Below are 21,889 nucleotides of genomic sequence, written 5' to 3'. Positions count from 1 at the left end.
ATTATATTATTTATTATTATTAAAAAAATAATAAAATTATAAAAAACAATTAAAATAAATTATTAAAAGCAATATTTTTTTAATCCAAAGTGAGGGCATAATAAATTATTAATCCCTGTGTAATAACTGTGCAGTTGTGTAATTGTGTCTCGAAGCAATAGAGGCAAAATGCACTACTCAGCTGCAACCAGTAGAGGCGCTGTTGAATCAGTCTCAACCAGTCTGTCTCAAGAAGTACGACATCAGGTACGGGAATTTGAGATAATCCACGCAGACGTCTGCTATGACAACTCTGTGAAAACACAATCAAAAATTCTCTCCTCCCATTAAAAGTAATATTTAATTTTCAAAAAAATATATATCGATTGTTTTCACCGTTGCCGATAATAGAAAAAAAATCAGAATAATAGAATTAAAATAGACAAAATTTATAAAATTAATACATTTATTTTCACAAAATGTAATAAATGAGTAACCATTTATCCCCTTTTATTATTTTTACAAATTACAGATCATTATAGATGATTTTAATATATATTTAAGTGAATCATGAATTTAAATTAACATTAACTGTCTCCTGGAGGTCAGTAAAATTAAGTCTATTTCAATATAATATTCCATCATCATAAACATAAACGTCTGCAAGTCTTTTAAGGAGGATCCTAGTGAGAATAAGCAGACACATGGATCAACTTATAGATGGACAGAGATGAAGATGAAGGAGCCAAACGTTTGTCAAAGACACAAAAAAGGCACCTGAGATTTGAAAAATGAAAAAAAAAAAGTAGAAAAAGTTTGAGGAACATCACCCAGCAACAAAGTTTGTTATTCCTAGATGGGCTCGTCCGACTCCTCGCTCTCCCGCTCCTCCTGCAGAGAGGACAGCGTGAGGACAGGACTGGAGGGTGAGCTGGGAGAATCTGTGGGTGATGCCGAGACTGGGGAGGAAGTGGAAGGTAAGACCGGCTCGTGAGTGGTGACCGAGTCACCTTCACCGCTCCCCGTGGTGCCAAAAGAGGAGGGAGCGTCACAGGCGGACATCTCTACTCTGGAATCCTCCTTGGACTCCTTCCTGGCCAGCTCCCCCTCTCTTCTGCTGCCCTCGCCCCAAAGGTCTCTGTCCCACGTGGGAGAGGAAGGGGTGGAGGAAGGAGGCTGGTGCTTCTTGGTTTTCCTGCTGGCGTCTCGGAAGCTGGCCAATGGCGGACGGAGGCGCACGCCGCTCCGAGTTGAGCCCTCGATGGCTTTCTGTAACTGGAAGAACACCAGAAGGAGAACAAGCATGGAGAAATACAAAAGCAGTCAATGGAATCATAACATTGACCGAACCAGCGATCCAAATTATAGACGGCCAACAAAAACATGCAGAAAAAATAAATAACAATTCAAAAAGAATCATCTCGTACCTCTTTGAGTGCGACCACACCCACCAGCTTGCCAATGCTTGTGACGTAGGCGTGACTGAGACCCAGCAGAGAGAACAGTGTGTGGGTCTGACAGCAGAGGAGAGGAGAGGGCACAATCCAGTCAGTGTTAAATGTGTTGGAACGTGACAGCATTCTGCTTGCATGGCTGCTCTTTAGCTCGTAAACACTTACTCTACAATGCATCGCCATAACGTGCAGCATTAGCAAGTCATGTAGCACGTAATACATAATGTATATGTAGCGTGTGTGCTGTTATTGCCGGCCCACGCCTCTTGCGTCACAATTTTGCAATCACAATGTACCTAGCATAAAGACATATTTAAATTATAAATATTTTATGTACAAATACTGCACATATGTTACAAATAATGAAGGTAATAAAATGAGGATTATGCATTTGTTTGTTTTTAAGTCTTGCCATAGAAACTGTATTTACAAAATTGTATTCTAATATAGGCACTGACAAATACCTATTCATTCATTTTCTACCGCTTATCCTCACGAGGGTCGCGGGGATGCTGGAGCCTATCCCAGCTGTCTTCAGGCAAGTCCAGTACACCCTGGACTGGTCGCAAGCCAATCACAGGGCACATATAGACAAACAACCATTCACACTCACATTCATACCTATGGACAATTTGGAGTCGCCAATTAACCTAGCATGTTTTTGGTATTTGTGGGAGGAAACCAGAGTACCCGGGGAAAACCCATGCACGGAATTGAACTCGGGTCTCCTAGCTCTGAGGCCTAACCACTCAACCGCCATGCAGCCTACATTATCAATATTTCAAGTTAATTCACATTCATTCATTCATTCATTCATTTTCTACCGCTTATCCTCACGAGGGTCGTGGGAGGTGCTGGAGCCTATCCCAGCTGTCTTGGGGCGAGAGGCGGGGTACACCCTGGACTGGTCGCCAGCCAATCACAGGGCACATATAGACAAACAACCATTCACACTCACATTCACACCTATGGACAATTTGGAGTTGCCAATTAACCTAGCATGTTTTTGGAATGTGGGAGGAAACCGGAGTACCCGGAGAAAACCCACGCATGCACGGGGAGAACATGCAAACTCCACATAGAGATGGCAGAGGGTGGAATTGAACTCGGGTCTCCTGGCTGTGAGGTCTGCGCGCTAACCACTAGACCATAATAGTCATAATAATATAAAATAATATATTTTGCTACCAAATACGTTTTTGCTTGCTCACCTTGTGCAAAGACGTTCTTTCCACCAGCTGAAAAGGGGAGGGGTCAATGCGGATCTGTTCCATGTCCATCGGTTTGTCCATCTCGGTCTCCTCCCAGGCTTTGATCTGTGGCGGCCAATGACAAGACAGCGAACGGTCACAACTTTGAGTACAACACCTCCTCATTGGCTGATAATGTTAACCGGCATGACCTCCTCTGGGGACATGGTGTCATTTAATGTTGGGGCTGGTGTCTCCTGGACGGACAATAAAAAAAGACCAAATGTGTTGACTTTATTGCTGATGTTGGATATTGGATATGAATTTGGGTCTCCTGTGGTCCACCTGAGTGTCAGTCTGTCCTGTCGATGACGAAGAGGAGAAGAGTCTCTGAAGAGTCCTCTTGACAGAAGGTGTTTTACGCTTGTCTGAAGACATGAAGACGTGATGGTTAAATTGAAGCAACGTTTAACTTCATGTGTACGTTACCTGAGCTTGTATGATTGCTGGAGGTTTCCTGAGCTTTCGAAGACGGGATGGGACCGTTACATTCATCTGGGACCGCTCCACTCTGTCCATTAAGAAGAGTGTTAAACTGCACTGCTCGATACTCATCAGCAGCCATCTTTACTCCACTCACCTTCTCCGCGACCTCTTCTCCACCCTCCTCGTCTACAAAGGTGAACGATTCCCAGCTGATTTTGGAGTCCTGGGCTGGAGAACCCTGACCTCTTTCAAAGACCCGCCTGGCTGTTGAGAGCCACCAGTCGATGACGGCTTGAAGCTCCGTCCTCTCGATGGAGCCCAGGAGAATCATGGATTCTTTAATTCATAAGAGCATTGGAAGGACAGATTTTAGACTATACTATACTTATAATATTAATAATTAGTATAATGTTGATTTATTATTATATTTATTTTAATAAGGTCTAATTATTAACGCATCTCTGTGTGGAGTTTGCATGTTCTCCCCGTGCATGCGTGGGTTTTCTCCGGGTACTCCGGTTTCCTCCCACATTCCAAAAACATGCTAGGTTAATTGGCGACTCCAAATTGTCCATAGGTATGAATGTGAGTGTGAATGGTTGTTTGTCTATATGTGCCCTGTGATTGGCTGGCCACCAGTTTGGGGTGTAGCCCGCCTATCGCCCGAAGACAGCTGGGATAGGCTCCAGCACCCCTGTGACCGTCATGAGGAACAGCGGAAATAAATGAATGAATAATTATTAACGCAGGCTGCACGGCGAACGAGTGGTTAGCACGCAGGCCTCACAGCACGGAGACCCGAGTTCGATTCCACCCTCGGCCATCTCTGTGTGGAGTTTGCATGTTCTCCCCGTGCATGCGTGGGTTTTCCACGGTTACTCCAAAAACATGCTAGGTTAATTGGCGACTCCAAATTGTCCACAGGTATGAATGTGAGTGTGAATGGTTGTTTGTCTATATGTGCCCTGTGATTGGCTGGCGAGTCCAGGGTGTACCCCGCCTCTTGCCTGAAGACAGCTGGGATAGGCTCCAGCACCCCCGCACCCCTAGTGAGGATAAGCGGTAGAAAATGAATGAATGAATGAATGTCTAAACTAGGCTGCATGGTGGTCGAGTGGTTAGCACGCAGGCTTCACAGCTAAGAGACCCGAGTTCAATTCCACCCTTGACCCTCTTTGTGTGGAGTTTGCATGCGTGGGTTTCCTCCCACATTCCAAAAACATGCTAGGCGACTCCAAATTGTCCATAGGTATGAATGTGAGTGTGAATGGTTGTTTGTCTATATGTGCCCTGTGATTGGCTGGTGACCAGTCCAGGGTGTACCCCGCCTCTCGCCCGAAGACAGCAACCCTCGTGAGGATAAGCGGCAGAAAATTAATGAATGAACAAATAATTATTAAATTAAATTTGCTTTAACGCCCAAATTTGACGCACAATTAACTTTGACCCTTGACCCACACCATAGTTTGAGGAAACACAGCAACCAAAAACAAATATTAAGCAGAAATGGACAAAGAAAGTTATTTGTATCTACTGATGCTGTGAGTTGAGTTGTCAAGGAGTGTGTCTGAGGACAGAAGGTGCTGGAGTACTGCTGGTGTTATTTTTAATTGTCATTTATACGGTTATACCTCTCAACTAATTCTTCACTAAAGTGTACAGCAGGAAGCAGCAGATGCATCAAAAACAGCGTGATGACGTCAAAGCTCAAACCTTTGGAGTCAACCAAGGGGATGGTCTTTAATGTTGTGGTCTCCAGCAGATGATTCAGTTCACGATAGGTAGAGCGAGACGACAAGAACTTGACCTTCCGCACCATGATGTCCTCCACAAAAATGTTGTACTTGCTGATGAAGCACAACGCCGCTATTAATGACCTTGAATATCTTTCCAGACTCATTAGGCGATGATGTTCATGCGGCGTCTTTACCTGATGTGACCCAGGGCCAACTCGGGCAGGTAGGGCAGCTTCTTCACCTGGATGATGGAGTCATAGAGTGAAGGCTGCAAACCCTGAGCCACCATGTTGGCGAGAATGACCGCCACCATCATGGGGAGGATGTGAGAAATCTGACCCGTCAGCTCAAAGCAGATCACGGCGGTGGAAACTGTATGCGTGACGGCTCCCGTCATGGCCGCCGCACCTGGAAGTCATATACTGGAAGCTGTACTTCATTTTCTACCGTAACGCCGAGTACAATTACCAATTAAATCGGCAACCGCCAGGGAGTGAGGGACACAAAACTGACCAATGACGGCGTAACCTCCCGGCAGGATGCGGTACACAATCCCATCAAATAGGATTCCGTTTGGGAACAACGTGGCCATGATCTCCCCTACGAGGCGACCGAAAGCGGCTCCTAGAGGAGCGAGATAAGGCACGCTGGTGAAGACAAACCAAACTGAAGGTCAGCAGGCGATAACTGCGCTGGCGTTGCAGACGAAAAAATCCTCTTACCTAATATGAACACTGGCATGAAGGCGCCTGAGGGGATGGGCATGGTGGTGGAAACTGCTGACATCCAGAACTATGATGCAAGAACAGGATCAGGGTAGGGATGGAGAGGTTTTGGTTGGCTAATCTAATAGCTACGCCTACACTATTGAATCAAAAATATATAATAGAGTCAAAATATGACCTGATATCACTGATGTGTCTATCATTCATTCATTCATTCATTCATTTTCTACCGCTTTTCCTCACGAGGGTCGCAGGGGGTGCTGGAGCCTATCCCAGCTGTCTTTTGGTGAGAGGCGGGGTACACCCTGGACTGGTCGCCAGCCAATCACAGGGCACATATGGACAAACAACCATTCACACTCAAATTCATACCTATGGACAATTTGGAGTCGCCAATTAACCTAGCATGTTTTTGGAATGTGGGAGGAAACCGGAGTACCCGGAGAAAACCCACGCATGCACGGGGAGAACATGCAAACTCCACACAGAGATGGCCGAGGGTGGAATTGAACCCTGGTCTATGTGTCTATCATACAGTAAACCTCGGATATATCGGATTCAATTGTTCCCACTGGTTTTGTCCGATATAAGCGAAATCCGTTATATGCGTATACCGGAAAATGTCCGTTTTACGCATATATCGGATTTATATCCGGTATATGCGTAAATCGGATTTTATCCGTTATAAAAAGGCACTTCCTTGACTATGTTTCCAATGTACCTGGACGCGCAGGCAACGCTGCAAACGCTGCAAATGACGTCGTATAGCGGCCTGTCACGATTCGGCAAATCGGAGCGCCACGATGCGGCCATCCGATATATGCGAGGGAAATTTAATGGAAATGCATTGGAACGGGACTGCAGATTTTGTCCGAAATAGGCGAAATCCGTTATAAAAAATCCGATATATGCAATGAATTTTTATTGGAAATGCATTACAGAAAAATTGGTTCTTTTTTATCTGTCCGTTGTGAGCGAATTTCCGATATATCCGAGTCCGATATATCCAAGGTTTACTGTATATACTTAAAAATAAATATCCTCATCAAGGTTTCACCCAAAATGGTGAATGCCACAAAATGTCCCAAGGATGTCTTACAGGTTCAAGGTGGATGTACCTTCATGACAAGGAAGAGGAGGAGGATGACAAAAACGCTGACTTGAGGGTGAAGCCACACGGCGGAGCGTCCCAAGCCGGGAGGAAGCGATGACGGGGAGATTTTGGTCCAAGTGAAGTTGTCAAAAAGTGAGTTGATACACTCTCGGGGCATTAGCTGACACAGAGATGGAAGAAGTGGAAGCTTGTATAATAAATGTAGTACTTAGTTAGTTAGTTAGTTAACAAGAGGAGATTCTTTCCTCACCTCGCCTGCCATAAACTGTCCGAATCCTGGAGGAAATGTGAAGGTGGCGATGATCAGTGTGACTGCGCCTGGATAGATCAACCGACTGGCCACACACACACACACACACACACAAACACACACAAACACACACACTTTACACTGGGAAAATCACAAGCGACAAACAAACTGATCTGTCTCTCTCACACCAACTACCCTTCTTCTTCTTATTTATTTCAGACATGCATACTATGTTACATTAATGTGTCTCACATATACACTGACAATACAATACACTTACAATATCTATCTATATACTTACATATATATACACACATATACATATATATATACATGCAGCATACATACACACATGTATATATATATATACACATATATACACACAAACAAACATACATACATACATACACACATACACAACACCTCATTACTACACATATCTGAAAAGGAGCAGGAAGAAGCTAAGCTTATTAAATCCTACCCCTTCTCCACGCCAGAGCAGTTACCAATTCAATAAGTGATTTTTTTTCCCACACATATAATCACAGAATCTTACATAAGACAAAACAACAAAAGAAAAGTGGGAACATCGGACACCCCAGCAAAACCCCAGAACCCCTTATGTCCTCCTTCCATAAACCTCCTCTTTGGTCACCTCCTATCGGGCAGCATTCTTCTACCAATATATTCACTATCTCTCCTCTGGACATGTCCCAACCATCTCAGTCTGGCCTCTCGGACTTTATCTCCAAGGTATCTAACATGTAATGTCTCTCTGATGTACTTTTTCCTGATCCTATCTATCCTGGTCACTCTCAATGTGAACCTCAGCATCCACATCTTTGCTACCTCCAGTTCTGCTTCCTGTCTTGTGTGTGTGTGTATAATGAAATACCAATCCAATTAACTACAATTATGAATTAACAGTAAATAATAATAATGACATAATTGTAATTTCGGAAAATAATTACAGCATTTATGGTACACCGTATTGCATTGCTTATGTTAGTGAGTGTGTCGAGTCTCACTGCTTCGTCAGAAAGCGTGTGAGCGCCGTCGGTCTTCTCATGAACAGAACCACCTGTCTGTTCAGGTAGACAAAGAACGCCCCTAAGAAGCCGCATGAGATCCTGAAAAAGAAGAGAAGGATCACTCAGAAACATTTTAGTGGATTTACAACACACACACACACACACACACAACTTACCCTATTATTGCAAATGCTGGCAGCTCTTGCAGGTCAAAGGGGAAATCCATGCGGAAGTTGGTTTTGAAGAGAGCAGTTATTGTGACTGTATGAGAGAATATAGAATAGATTTAATTCAGTAATTCAGTTATTCATTCATTCATCTTCTACCGCTTATCCTCACGACGGTCACAAAGGTGCTGGAGCCTATCCCAGCTGTCTTCGGGCGAGAGGCGGGGTACACCCTGGACTGGTCAACAGCCAATCACAGGGCACATATACACAAACAACCATTCACACTCACATTCATACCTATGGACAATTTGGAGTCGCTAATTAACCTAGCATGTTTTTGGAATGTGGGAGGAAACCGAAGGAAACCCATGCAATAAAAGATGTAAACTCCACACAGAGATTGAATCGAACCTGTGTGGCCTGCGCCCTAAACACTTATCCACTGTGCTCTTATTCATTCATTCGTTCATCTTCTACCGCTTATCCTCACGAAGGTCACGAAGGTGCTGGAGCCTATCCCAGCTGTCTTCGGGCGAGAGGCGGGGTACACCCTGGACTGGTCAACAGCCAATCACAGGGCACATATAGACAAACAACCATTCACACTCACATTCATACCTATGGACAATTTGGAGTCGCTAATTACCCTAGCATGTTTTTGGAATGTGGGAGGAAACCGGAGTACCCGGAGAAAACCCACGCATGCACAGGAAAAACATGCAAACTCCACACAGAGATGGCCGAGGGTGGAATTGAACCCTGGCCTCCTGGCTGTGAGGCCTGCGCGCTAACCACTCATCCGCCGTGCAGCCTAATGTGAGTCACGAAAAGCTAATATGTTGATACTAAAAATGAGTAAAAACACAAAGATTTGTGTTACACAAAACATGATACACAAAATTCACAGTTCGTTTTGGTTCGATATGTTTGTGCTTGGATTCGATACTTTTTCAACACAAAATAAATTATGATGATTTCCCTATAAATAGCCTCATGACATTGAGGTTTTAATTTCAGAGGTTTCGCAAAAAAAAAAAGAAAACACTTGGTGTGGCACCTCTCCTAATCTGGAGGAGCCGAGATACTGCAGGTTTTCTCTCCAACTGGTTTCTCCAGCGGGTCATTAAATTGATGAACACTTTGCCTCAAATTGAAGGAGGTGTTGATCATTAAAAGCACCTGCTTTAGAAAGAAAACCTGCAGTCTGCACCCCTGGACAACACCTACATAGTTGTGGCCTGTAGAACTGTGATACCATTGCCACCTGGTAAGGTAAACTGTGATCTGGGTTACATCACGGGTTCCTAATATATCGGCCCTAATCTGACAATATGTTCCTTCCACGTGTGGAAAGTGGAGACATGTTTATCCATGTATACATGAGAAGGGGGGAAAAAAAGGACTTATGCTGTCACAAGCGGCTACTTTCCATAAAATGCCAGCACTGCAATATTTTCTGTGTGTGTGTGTGTGTGTCTCACCAGCATCCTTGTTCCACACAGAGAGCACCCTGAATATGAAGGCGCTGAATGTGGCGGCAAAATATCCCCGCCAGTAATTCCTCACTGCAAAGTAGGTAGACGTGACCTCAATACTGAACAACACCCCTGGTGGTGGAGGAGAAGGAGGAGGAAGAGAAGGAGGAGGAGGAGGAAGAGAGAGGGATGGTAAGAAGAAGAAGAAGAAGAAGAAGAGGAGAAGAGGATTAGAGAGGATGTGAAGAAATGGTTAGCAAGGGAGACGAGAGAGGGAGTGAGAAATGAGTTAAAATATGCTGAGGGAGACTAAAAACACTTGAAGCTGAGGATGTAATCATACACAAGACGGGGGCCACTAAACACACAAGTGCTCTCTCTCTCTTTCTCACACACACACACACACACACACACACACACACACACACACACACACACACACACACACACACACATTAGTGACTTCCATCCATCAGGAATTAGACATGCAATTTTATTTAATATACCGTATTTCCTCAAATAGTGGCTTCCACTCTAATACACGCCATACCCCAATAAAGCTATAATGTTTACAGTGGTGTTTAACCAGAAAGGAGTTTCAATAACTGAAAAACTAATTAAAGAATAATTTTAAAAAATGGTATCTGCTGATGAAAAGAGAGAAGACCCCCGGTTCAAGGCGGGCCCAACAATGAGAAACTAAAAAAAATAAAGACCGCACCTCAGCCGCCTTTCAGACCCGGATAAGCAGAAGATGGATGGGGCCAAAAATTGAGTAATGTTAAAATGTAATGTATAATTACAGAGATTAATGAGTGGAAAATATTTTTTAAGATCTTTTAGTTTAAAACGCAAAGGCCTACCCCGCTAATCTATACCTGGTACTCTCTGCAGTTGAGTATATAAATTCCTCTTGGTCACTATTTGAGGAAATAAGGTAACCACAAAATAAATAAGTACTTTTTCATGTAGATACAGTAAACCTCGGATATATCGGACTCGGATATATCAGAAATTCGCTCACAACGGACAGATAAAAAAGAACCGATTTTTCTGTAATGCATTTCCAATAAAAATTCATTGCATATATCGGATTTTTTATAACGGATTTCGCCTATTTCGGACAAAATCTCCAGTCCCGTTCCAATGCATTTCCATTAAATTTCCCTCGCATATATCGGATGGCCGCATCGTGGCGCTCCGATTCGCCGAATCGTGACAGGCCGCTATACGACGTCATTTGCAGCGTTTGCAGCGTTGCCTGCGCGTCCAGGTACATTGGAAACATAGTCAAGGAAGTGCTTTTTTATAACGGATAAAATCCGATATATGTGTAAAACGGACATTTTCCGGTATACGCATATAACGGATTTCGCTTATATCGGACAAAACCAGTGGGAACAATTGAATCCGATACATCCGAGGTTTACTGTACATTGAAATGTTTACTAACTGTTGTATTTGCTACAATATCACTATGATGAAGAATAAGTGTTAAAATGTACTTTATGTGGAAAAGATAACATCGTCAAATGTAAATGTTTAATAATGATGAGTTATTTAATTACTGTTTATATGTAGTGAACCAAGCAGCTAACAAGGTAATTAAACATTTTGGATTTTCCTGTCACATTATGTTGCCACAACAATTTAGTGGGATGTACACGTTGTATTATTCACTTTTGCTTTCCCAATAAAAATACATTAAAACCTCTATTCAATTAATGGCCGCGTCTCTTATAGTCGCCGGGAGTGGGGCCGACAAAAGCAAATAACCACTCGGCTCTTTAATTAAGTTAAAAAAAACATTAGACGGTGTAGCTGAAGGCAACCTCTGATCCGTGGCCTTGTGATTATATCACAACAGTTATTGTGTAAAAAATAACAATAATAATAAGAAGAAGAATTAGTAACGGGGGCCTCTGTTGGGGCCGTAATCCAGCTAAAACTCAACTCTGAACAGGTTTTCTATGCTCTAAAAATCTCCATTTGTAAAGAAAGTATCCTACTACGCTGAAATTCAATTACGGGTCTGGAACTACGATAAACAAGTGATTACTGTAAGCAGCTTTATGTACCTCTGCATGCGCTTTAAAATGTTCCTTGTCAACTGTTGGTGTGAAATCTGTGTGACACTCATCAGCGATATTAATAGTGGATGAGAAGACTGCTCCTTTGTTGCTATTACAACATTGGTTGTGTTGTTGCTGTGTGGCATAATATACTAAAATGACCACATGGTGTGTGTCGAAACTAAAAAGTAACCTACTACGCTGAAATTCAATTATGGGTCTGGAACTACGATAAACAAGTGATTACTGTAAGCAGCTTTATGTACCTCTGCATGCGCTTTAAAATGTTCTTTGTCAACTGTTGGTTTGAAATCTGTGTGACACTCATCAGCAGTATTAATACTGGATGAACAGACTGCTCCTTTGTTGCTATTACAACATTGGTTGTGTTGTTGCTGTGTTGCATAATATACTAAAATGACCACATGGTGTGTGTCAAAACTGTTCCGCCAAGGGACGCATACTGAAAAATCTAAGAACACTGTGGGCATTAAATTGTGCTGAATATCTTTGAATAAATAATATCTTAGAAATATCAAGAATGTATTTCTGCATTTCTTAATCATTTTGATGATTATAGCTCACAGCTACAGCTAACAGCTAATAATCTGAAAAAAATTTTGTATTTTTTTAGTAAGTAAAAATGAGTTGCATTCCGCAAATGGCCCCGTGCCACAGTCACAATATGGTCGGAGCGATCTCAGCTTTCTACTTTCTCATGCACTCCAAATGATTGTTTACATTTAGATAAATCCTATTTACTTTACATTCATGTTAAGCATGTGATCACGGAATGAATCCACCAGAATGCATGCGCTTGCTTTGGATTCATCGAGAAGCAAAAAAGCTAGCCGTGTTGTGCAGCGTACATCCACACAAGAGGGACGTCGTGAAGAAATTCAAGCTTGCATAGTACCTCCTAGTGGAGTGCCGAAACAGCATCCCACCCCGACGGCACAGCCGACAGTCAGAATATCTGTGTAACCATAAGGGTTCTACTGACACAGAAAACAGAAGAGTAGGGGGGAAAAAAAGGGGGATTTGTGGTTGATGGAGTGAAAGTGGTGGGATGAAAGATGGCGGGGAAAGACAGGGTGACGTGACAGTGGGGAGGCACAAGTGGATCAAGTGAATAAATAATGCTCAGTGAGGTAACAAAGAGGTGAGGAAACCATCATAACACAGCAGGGGTGAGGATGCACCTGCATCATAAGCAGCTGGAAAAGCCATAACTACATAACGCTGTATGGACAAAAGTGTTGGGACAGTGTTGTTTTTTGAGAGTTTGTCTGTGGTAGTTCATCCCAAAAGGGTTTGATGGCCTTCTTCCGCACCAAACCCGCCTTAAAATGACCCGGCCCTTCTGCTCCCACATAATTGGATGCAAAAACTGTCCAAAAATGCCATAAAGCAGGGGTCTCAAACACGCGGCCCGCGGGCCAGATGTGGCCCGCAGGATGATAGTTTAGGCCCCCACCTTGATATGAAAGTTTAATGTTTGATATGGATGCTGTATGGTATCATGTACCCAGAAAAAAATTATTACGTTTGATTAATGTTCATGTGAAAGGTTAAATAACTGTTAATAGTTATCCTCCCTATCCGTGTGGAAGTGGTAAGTTTTTGGCTTTTTAAGTTTAAAGGAAATAACTTGGAGGCTACCGTTTAGGTCGCTAGATCTCTAGTTTGCGAGTTAGCATGTGTCACAAGACCCTGCAGTTGCGCAATATGTTGTAAATAAAAAAAGAGTATAAATGTGACTATAGCCGGGTTTTTTCATGTCTACAGGGCTCTAATAATGCTTTGTTCATTTTAATCTGAAAAAAATAATTTGTCTACCCACCAACTATATGTGGTTTCTTAAGTTTATATTATTTGGTGTTTTATTATTATTATTATATTTATTTATTACTGATTGATTTTCTTTATTCTTGATTTGTTTATTTATTTTTCATCTTATTTTGTGTAGAAAAATAAAAAGTAAGATATTTGAGAACAGTGAAATGTTTTATCAGAGCTTTTATTGTAGAAAATCGGAACCAGAGCAAAGTTTATTCATTTTTCTGTTTTTAATAAATGCATTTTTTTTTTTTGGAAAACCTGATGCGGCCCAGCTTCGCCCGGACCCGAGCTCCAGTGGCCCCCCCAAGTAAATTGAGTTTGAGACCCCTGCCATAAAGAGATAAAGAATTGTGTGTCCCAAGACTTTTATCAATATGTATAAACAGGAAATGACAATGATGCATCATTGTGGAAGCTAGCAGGCATGCTGTGCACTGGTTACCAAGGTAACATTACCTGTCAATCAATGGGATTCTCACCCTTTAATCATGCATTCAATTTACATGATATAATATTATTTAGGGTGGCTCACACTGAATCCTGAATAGCTCCGGTGCAGATTAAAATCCCTTTTGTAGGTTCACATTAGCTCCGGTTGCAGAGGCTGTACACAATGGAAATAATCCGTTTGGGGCCTTTTGGGGGGGGGGGGGGGGGGGGCGGGGGGGGGGGGGGGCGGGGGGGGGGGGGGGGATGCCACAGATGCTGGAGCACTCTATGGTTAAGTTAACGGGAATAATGCGAGCCAAATAGGAAGTCAGATGTCACAAATGTAAACATGACATCATTACGAGACGTCTGCTTTTGCCAGCATGGTTTCCGCAGCAGAACCGGAGCTCGCCGCAGTTCCTACTGGAGTCAATCTGGACTGGATCAGGACCAGAACTGCACTGCAATCAGTGTGAACCAAACATAAAGGTCCCCTGTTGCACAAAAGTGACTTTATAATGAATTTCAAGCAGTTTATGAACATCAAAAATTAAATTTTTTTTGTTCAGTTGTTTGTGCGACAGCTTTGTAAAAAATAAAAATAAAAAAAGGCTTCACTACACATCTTAAAAAATAAAGCCAGCAAATCGACTAACCAGCATGATTGCAGTTAGCACTATAGCTCATATAGCTATGCTAGTGTTGCTAACGTTTGTGGCTTTATGACCCCAAAATTATAATAATTATAATAAGTTATCAATTCAGACGCCTGACTTGCCTCCTATGGGGGCACCGAAACAAGTGGCCACTCCCACAGCACACGCACACACCAACAGGTCCTGGTTATGGGTGCCGTTCTAGGGTTAAAAGTCAGCAGGGACGGGGGGGGTTGGGGGTTGGTGGGGCAGTAAGGATGAATGAGAGGAGGTGGGAGTAAAGAAAGAACACAGAGGCGGGGGGGGGGGGGGGGGGGGGGGCAAGGGATATGGGAGGTCAACATTATTACACATGCCAGACATGACAACACTATTAATAATGGCAGACACAAACACAGACGAGGTGCAAGGGTGGCTGGGTGATGGGTGGGTGGGGGGGGCCTGGGTGGTGCCAAAACAAAGGCAGGGGGTACGAGCAGGGTGGGATAGACAGATGGGAGAGGAAAACACGTTTCCCATTTCTTGTTTGACTTTTTGAACTTGTTGGTAAATCATTTGAGTTCTGAGGGTCCAATCGGAGATTGTCATGCGGGATACATTGTGGTCATCTACGTCCATACATTCTTTGTTTAAAAAAAAAGAATGGAAAATGTGTTGTTGTGACAAAAGACAACATTGAAGATAAGGAGGGGGGGAAAAAAGCACACATCATGTTAGTCAGTGCGTTGCCTGCAGCTCCGGCTTACCTCATAGACGCCAGAGAAGATGGACATGAAGCGACTAAGGACTGCGGCGCAGATACTGGCGATGTGAACGAATGGACCCTAGGCGATGTGCATGACAGACACACACACACACACACACAGAAACACTGACAATGGCATGTAAAACAGGGAGTGTAAAGTGGGTCGTTTTGCTATCGAAACACATCAATCAGGGTATAATTGCCAGGTGAAACAGGCTCCTCGCTACTAAAACTAATGCTCTCCTTGGAGGACTTGAATAATCAGCAAGGGGAGGCAGAGCAGGACAACAAGACAGCACATGATTTATGATCCCCTTAATGTTGCAGAAAGAACAGGAATGAAAGTACGAGGATGAAAAACTTGTTCCCAAAAAATATTGTTCAATATTTAATTTTAAAAAACAATAAACGCCAAATTAATTTTGTTTATTTTTTAAATAATAATTGTATTATTTAAAATAATATTAACTATAAATTGCAATGTTATTAAAATACTATCATTACGTTTTGTTTAGAAAAATATAAAAATAAAGTATAAATCAAGTATCATCAATCAATAAAGTATCATTACTGGTATATTGTAGTATCATAGATATTGTTTAATACTTCATAGATAATTATATATATATATATATATAGTATTTTTATATCCATTTAATTAAAGTTAAAAGTTTCAAGATTTCCAGTTAAATATATATATATATATAATATAATATATAGATTTAACTAATTAAAAGGATATAAAAATACTAATATAAATATTTTGTAATATTAACTGGAAAACATAATTTTAAATTCATATTGAATACATTTATATTATAATATTTTCACCAAGGAAATGTAGTATTTTCTGCCATCTATCAATACATAATATGAAAAAAATTATTACCGCAGTATTATATAATATAGTGCATGAGGGAAATATATTCAAATGCCAATCCACAAAGAGGTAATAAATATTAAAATATTTTAACTTTTTGCTAAATTCAAAAATATTAACTTTTTAACTTTAGCAATGTATCCACGATGGTGGTAAAAAATTCTAAATGAAAAACTCGAGTACCTCTTTGCCCACCGGCATCCCACTGCCTAAACCCGCTGTCAGTCCAATGACCTTCGCCACGAATGCCTTCAAGGTCAGATACTCCTTCAGGACCACCCCTCTCAGGATGGTTTTAAGCTCAGGAATACCGGAACCTGGAGGCAAGGCAACAAACATCTGTATGATGGTGAAGAGAGGCCGACGGGTGATAGGGGTAAGAGGGGTAAGAGGGGGGCTTACCGATGGCCTGCGGGGAAACCAGGTGGCAGAAGAGCGAAGCGAACATGACAAGGATCATGGGATAGCTAATCCAGGCCAGGTACTGCAGCGCCACGTTGCCCTTCAGCTCCCCATGTATCCACTTGTAGGCTACAGCAAGGAGAAGTCTGTCAGTCAAACAGGAGAGATAGTGCCATGGAAGCCGGCGATGAATCACAGCATCAACAGAACCGATGTTGTAATAGCGAGGAGCAGCCAACTGCTAAGCCAGTATTAATACAAATGATGAGTTTATTGTAAAAAATAGTATCACTAATTCTAACACTTGACACTTTCTCACCAATAGCAGAGTAGCCACATTTTAAAGTGCATGTAGAGGTAAGTAAAGGTGCTGACACTTAAAATGAATTAATGCAAAAAAAAAAAACTACATCAGGAGGTTTCCTACAGCCACTGCCAATATTTTTAATTTAAGAACCATGCGGTTATTTGTTTTTATACAACCCAGCAGTTAATTGTGGTTGATAGAGATCTACCTTGTAGGCTCTTGGCGCTGGCGTAGTCCATACTCCAGCTGACCAGCGCCATGGTCAGGCCCAGGAGAACCAGGAAGATCCAGTCCTCGCCCATCTTGGTCACGATGTACCGCCTCACACGAGCCAAACAATCTGGAGCAGAAATGAACGATTCAGTTTATCAGAGGAGTTAATTAGTGACACTCAGTTATTGTAACAGTTGCTGCCCGTGATAATGAGAATGATGTTAATGAGGACGAAGAGGTGCAAGACTTCATTAGTAACCACATACTGTACCAGAATGACATGTATGCATAAATGCTCCTTGTTTAACAGACTTTCTTAGCATAAAACTACAATAATACATACAGTACAAACTAGGGAAGAACATGTAATATGTAAATATAGTTTTTTTGTGTTAGCTGCTACAATAACAATATCGCTGTAGCTTGGTTAATATACACGTAAGTTATGTAAATGGTACACTGTTGGCATTTTTGTCGTGTTGTTTTATTAGTTAGGGCAAAATAGGTAGATCCCATTCTGAGCTAGCTCATACCAACTCGTTTTTCCTCTCTCGCACAGAAAAGGGAAAGAAAAATGATTGATTTCCCCTGTTTGCATGAATCAGCAACTTCACACATATCATGAAAAACAAAGTCTTACAGTTCACTTACACACATACACAGTACACATATAGCAGGATAATAATAAACATATATCATAAAAAAATTAAATAATAAGTATTACACATCACTTACACACATACCCAGTACACATAACGGAATAATAATAAATATATATAATGAAAAAAAATAAAATAATATGTCTTACAGATCACTTACACACATACACAGTACACATATAGCGCAATAATAAATATATATCATGTAAAAAAATTAAATAATAAGTCTCACAGATCACTTACACACATACACAGTACACATACGTATAGCGGGATAATAATAAATATATATATCATGAAAAAAACATTTAATAATAAGTCTTACAGATCACTTACACACATACACAGTACACATACGTATAGCGGGATAATAATAAATATATATCATGAAAAAAACATTTAACAATAAGTCTTACAGATCACTTACACACATACACAGTACACATATAGCGGGATAATAATAAATGTAGCAACTTCTGATCATTCATTCATTCATTTTCTACCATAATGTCAATTTCAGACTTAAAATAATGTACAAATGTATATTACGTTCACATGTAATATAATATAATATTTAAAAAAATATTAGTACTGCGAAATTTAATGTACACAAAGCTAGAAGTTGTGACATTTTAGCAACATACCTTGACATTTGGAGTAAGGGTGTGGCTTGTTGGTGGATGATGACTGGTGACTGTGATGTGACTCTAAGGAGACGGGATGATGATGATGATGTTGATGCCGCCGCCCGGCCCCTTTGCGTGCCGTCGTGGCATTGTTCTCTCCTGCCTGTCTGCGCCATTGTCTCTCTCTCAGCAAACGGGCCGCCTCCCGTCGGGCGAAGTTTCCCAGTTGTTCCCTGTACTCTCCGTACAGCTGTGGGCAAAATATATCGAAGAGACAGATTGACACAGTCAGTGCTGCAATTATGCAGGGATGTTGCCTACAGCCACAGCTGTTAATGTATTTGCTTTGGTAAACCACTCATCAGGAGACTGTGGTTAATTGAAAAAAGCCATTATTATGTTACCTAATTAGCTAGGTTGACAGATTCATAGATGCCTTAAAGCAAATGGTTATAGAGCCTGGTAAGGATAATGACGCAGGATATATGTGTGTGTGTGTGTGTAAGTGATATACACACACACACACACACACCAACCTGAATACCCAGGCAGACAGAAATAGACAAAACGGGCATCGAGATCGGAAAAACCCCCTCCCCGAGAGCAGGCCGGCTCTGGACGCACGCCACACGAGGAGATCCTGGAAGAGAACATTCCACATCTTCCCCTTCTGACTACTTTACACCTACAAACCCAAGTCACATGTGCATGCACACACACACACACACATGCACACACACACACACACACAACATGACACCTTGGGATGCGGTCCTGATGGGTTAAGAGCACAGAAGCTGTGAAGTACAGCACATCCAGGCGCAAGCGCTAGGATTTTTTTTTTTTTTTTTTTTGCAACCCAAACCCGGCAAATTGCATGCATCTCACATGCATACACAGCAAGACATTAGCTTACACAGCTTTTGGTCTCATGTTCACACAGGAAAGGAGGGTTGGAACACTGAAACCAACCATGAATCTGAAGTTAAGCTGCACTACAGTTTGCTCAGTATTAGCAGATCCTACTGGGATCACATCGTTTTGTGTGTCTGTACCTTTAATGCAAATGAGCTGTGTTGTCCGCACTTGTCTCAGATAGTGTACGTGTCTTCAAGAAGCGTTATATTCCACTTGATCCACTTATACATATACACTGTAACTGTGCACTTCTCACATGTAATAGATTCCATATAATAAACCCTCATTAATCACGACTATTTGCTTCCAGACCCAAACCGTGATAAGTGAATTTCCGCTAAGTATGATTCCAATTAGTCGATTATGAACAAAATATAACAACTAAAATTGATAAGATTAAATCTTAAAGAAACATTTGATGATTATTTTAATAACTTTAGCAGTGAAGCTCGTTCTAACACAAAATGTAGTCGTCAAAATCAAAACACGCTACAATATTCGATCCAGGGTAACTGTGGCGATGCTAATTCATGCTCTTCTTATAACAAGCAAAATTATTTTAGAGGTAAAAATATTACATACTATGGCTTTAACCTTTAACCTGACAGATAAAAAAAAAAACATCTGTCAAAAGATTATTTTTACAAATATTCCTACAATATATATATAACAGTTTTTATTTAATAGGTTATTATATATTCAATGTATAATTAAGTATATATTCATGTAAAATTAATTTGCACAATGATTAATCTATATTTAAACCCTAACCTTTATTAAGGCCTGTCAAGTTTTGGAATATGGAACATTTTGCAGCATCTTTCAATGATCTGGGGAAGTAAAAATACATAAAAGTTATAATAATAATACAGAATACATATCGGAAATATTCTTCAGTCCAAATTCTCTGCAGCAAAATCCACATTTTCTTTGTTTGTGTATACTTCCGCACATACAGTATAGCTAATTACTGTATATTTTACAATTAATAGTCTCACTCCAATCCAACGCATTAAAATTGAATGTCTTTGTTTAAAAAGATTCATGAGAAGAATAAAGTCAGGATAACACTGCATGTTTTGCTTCTAAAAGCCTCAGAGGAATACAATTAAGAAGGAAAATACACCAGAGCCTTTTTTCTCCTCAAGATCTTTACCTCATCATTTGACTCCACCATGACTCGGCAGCGTCTCAGGTCCCTGTTCTGTATCTCGTCCCGTCCCTTGTTCTGTCACCTGCCCTACAACTACAGACAAGCCTGCGGTAGCTGCGCTACACATTAACGCCACAGCTCTAATCCATCAACATCAGCTCCCAGACACCGGGCACCTGGTGCCATCAAAGCCACCCGCCCGCTAACAAGGAGAACCTGTGCACTGTTCACAGAAGCAGACGTGTTAGCGTGACCTCTCACCTCGAGCTCAACAAGAGTCAAGCAGGCAGGCTACGCTGATGCAAAACGTCCTATTACCTCTCATTGGCTTAATGCTGCCCGGGGGTACGTTCCTCAAACTAGCCAACCTCATTTGTTTACAATTATTATATTGCTGTAGCGTTTTTGTATCATTATTGTTACTGTTGTAGTGTTACCTTGATTCGTTTACAGTATGGCGCCCTAGCAATCATACAACTATGATCACTCATACAACAAAGCACCAATAGGTCGCTCTAATACACCACAAAGACGCAGAACACAATGCTTCTTAATATGCTGTTAAAAAAACATGCAAAATTGCGCTTAAAGGGGGCCTATTATGCTAATTTGGAGTGTGTTGTATTGAGTTATGGACTCCAATAGAGCAGCTACACACAATAACCCGCACAGAAAGCTTTCTAGAGCTTCCAGATTCTGCAACTCTCTCTGCAGTGTTTCCATAAACTTCCTGCTTCCAACCCAAATGGTCTCCTCGAGGTACGCCCACTCCGCTGTGATTGGTCACATTCCCAAGTATTCAAGAGGACATCCGGATACTTCGGTACGCGGTTATTGAGTACAGGCAATCTGCAGCCCATAAAAGGCCATCCAAAACTTCTTTCAGGCGTCACTTCCAAATGCGTAAACCTCATTATCTGACAAAGCACCAATAGGTCGCTCTAATACACCACAAAGACGCAGAATACAATGCGTCTTCATATGCTGTTAAAAAACGTGCAAAATTGCACTTAAAGGGGGCATATTATGCTAATTTGGAGCATGTTGTATTGAGTTGTGGACTCCTACAGAGCAGCTACACACAATAACCCGCACAGAAAGCTTTCTAGAGCTTCCAGATTCTGCACCTCTTTCTTCAGTGTTTCCATATACGTAAACTTCATTATCCGACACTTTGGCATCATTTAACATGAAAATACAACATATACATGCATATATTATAGATACCTCTTAACTTCTTATAATTTTGAAATTATTCTAATAATGTCATTAAGTAAAATTTATGTCAATATAGGAAAAAAAATTAAAATAAAATAAAACAAAGCAAAATATAAAATAAAATAAAAATTTAAATCAGCGTAGTAGAAGATGGTGCTC

At 41.3% G+C, this 21,889-nt stretch overlaps 1 protein-coding gene across 1 annotated transcript; it reads right to left on the bottom strand.

Annotated features, from left to right (window-relative positions):
- Nucleotides 1–129: 129 nt before the first annotated feature.
- Nucleotides 130–20,662, bottom strand: clcn1b (chloride channel, voltage-sensitive 1b). Its single transcript, XM_058053988.1, has 23 exons — nt 20,516–20,662; nt 18,460–18,691; nt 17,152–17,283; nt 16,637–16,765; nt 16,418–16,551; nt 15,356–15,433; nt 14,732–14,810; nt 9,617–9,742; nt 8,142–8,226; nt 7,963–8,064; nt 6,935–7,019; nt 6,689–6,844; nt 5,568–5,637; nt 5,359–5,469; nt 5,040–5,253; nt 4,823–4,956; nt 3,264–3,445; nt 3,113–3,194; nt 2,969–3,051; nt 2,836–2,880; nt 2,645–2,749; nt 1,407–1,493; nt 130–1,254 (listed from the first exon to the last, which is right to left on the bottom strand). The coding sequence occupies exons 1-23, from the start codon at nt 20,534–20,536 to the stop codon at nt 832–834; spliced, it is 2,895 nt and encodes a 964-aa protein (XP_057909971.1). The 5' UTR covers nt 20,537–20,662; the 3' UTR covers nt 130–831.
- Nucleotides 20,663–21,889: the final 1,227 nt, after the last annotated feature.

The sequence above is a fragment of the Doryrhamphus excisus genome, chromosome 17 (genome assembly GCF_030265055.1).
Source record: "Doryrhamphus excisus isolate RoL2022-K1 chromosome 17, RoL_Dexc_1.0, whole genome shotgun sequence".
Lineage (NCBI taxonomy): Eukaryota > Metazoa > Chordata > Actinopteri > Syngnathiformes > Syngnathidae > Doryrhamphus > Doryrhamphus excisus.
The sequence above is the reverse complement of the archived record's forward strand: the minus strand, read 5'-3'. Positions and strand labels throughout refer to the sequence as shown.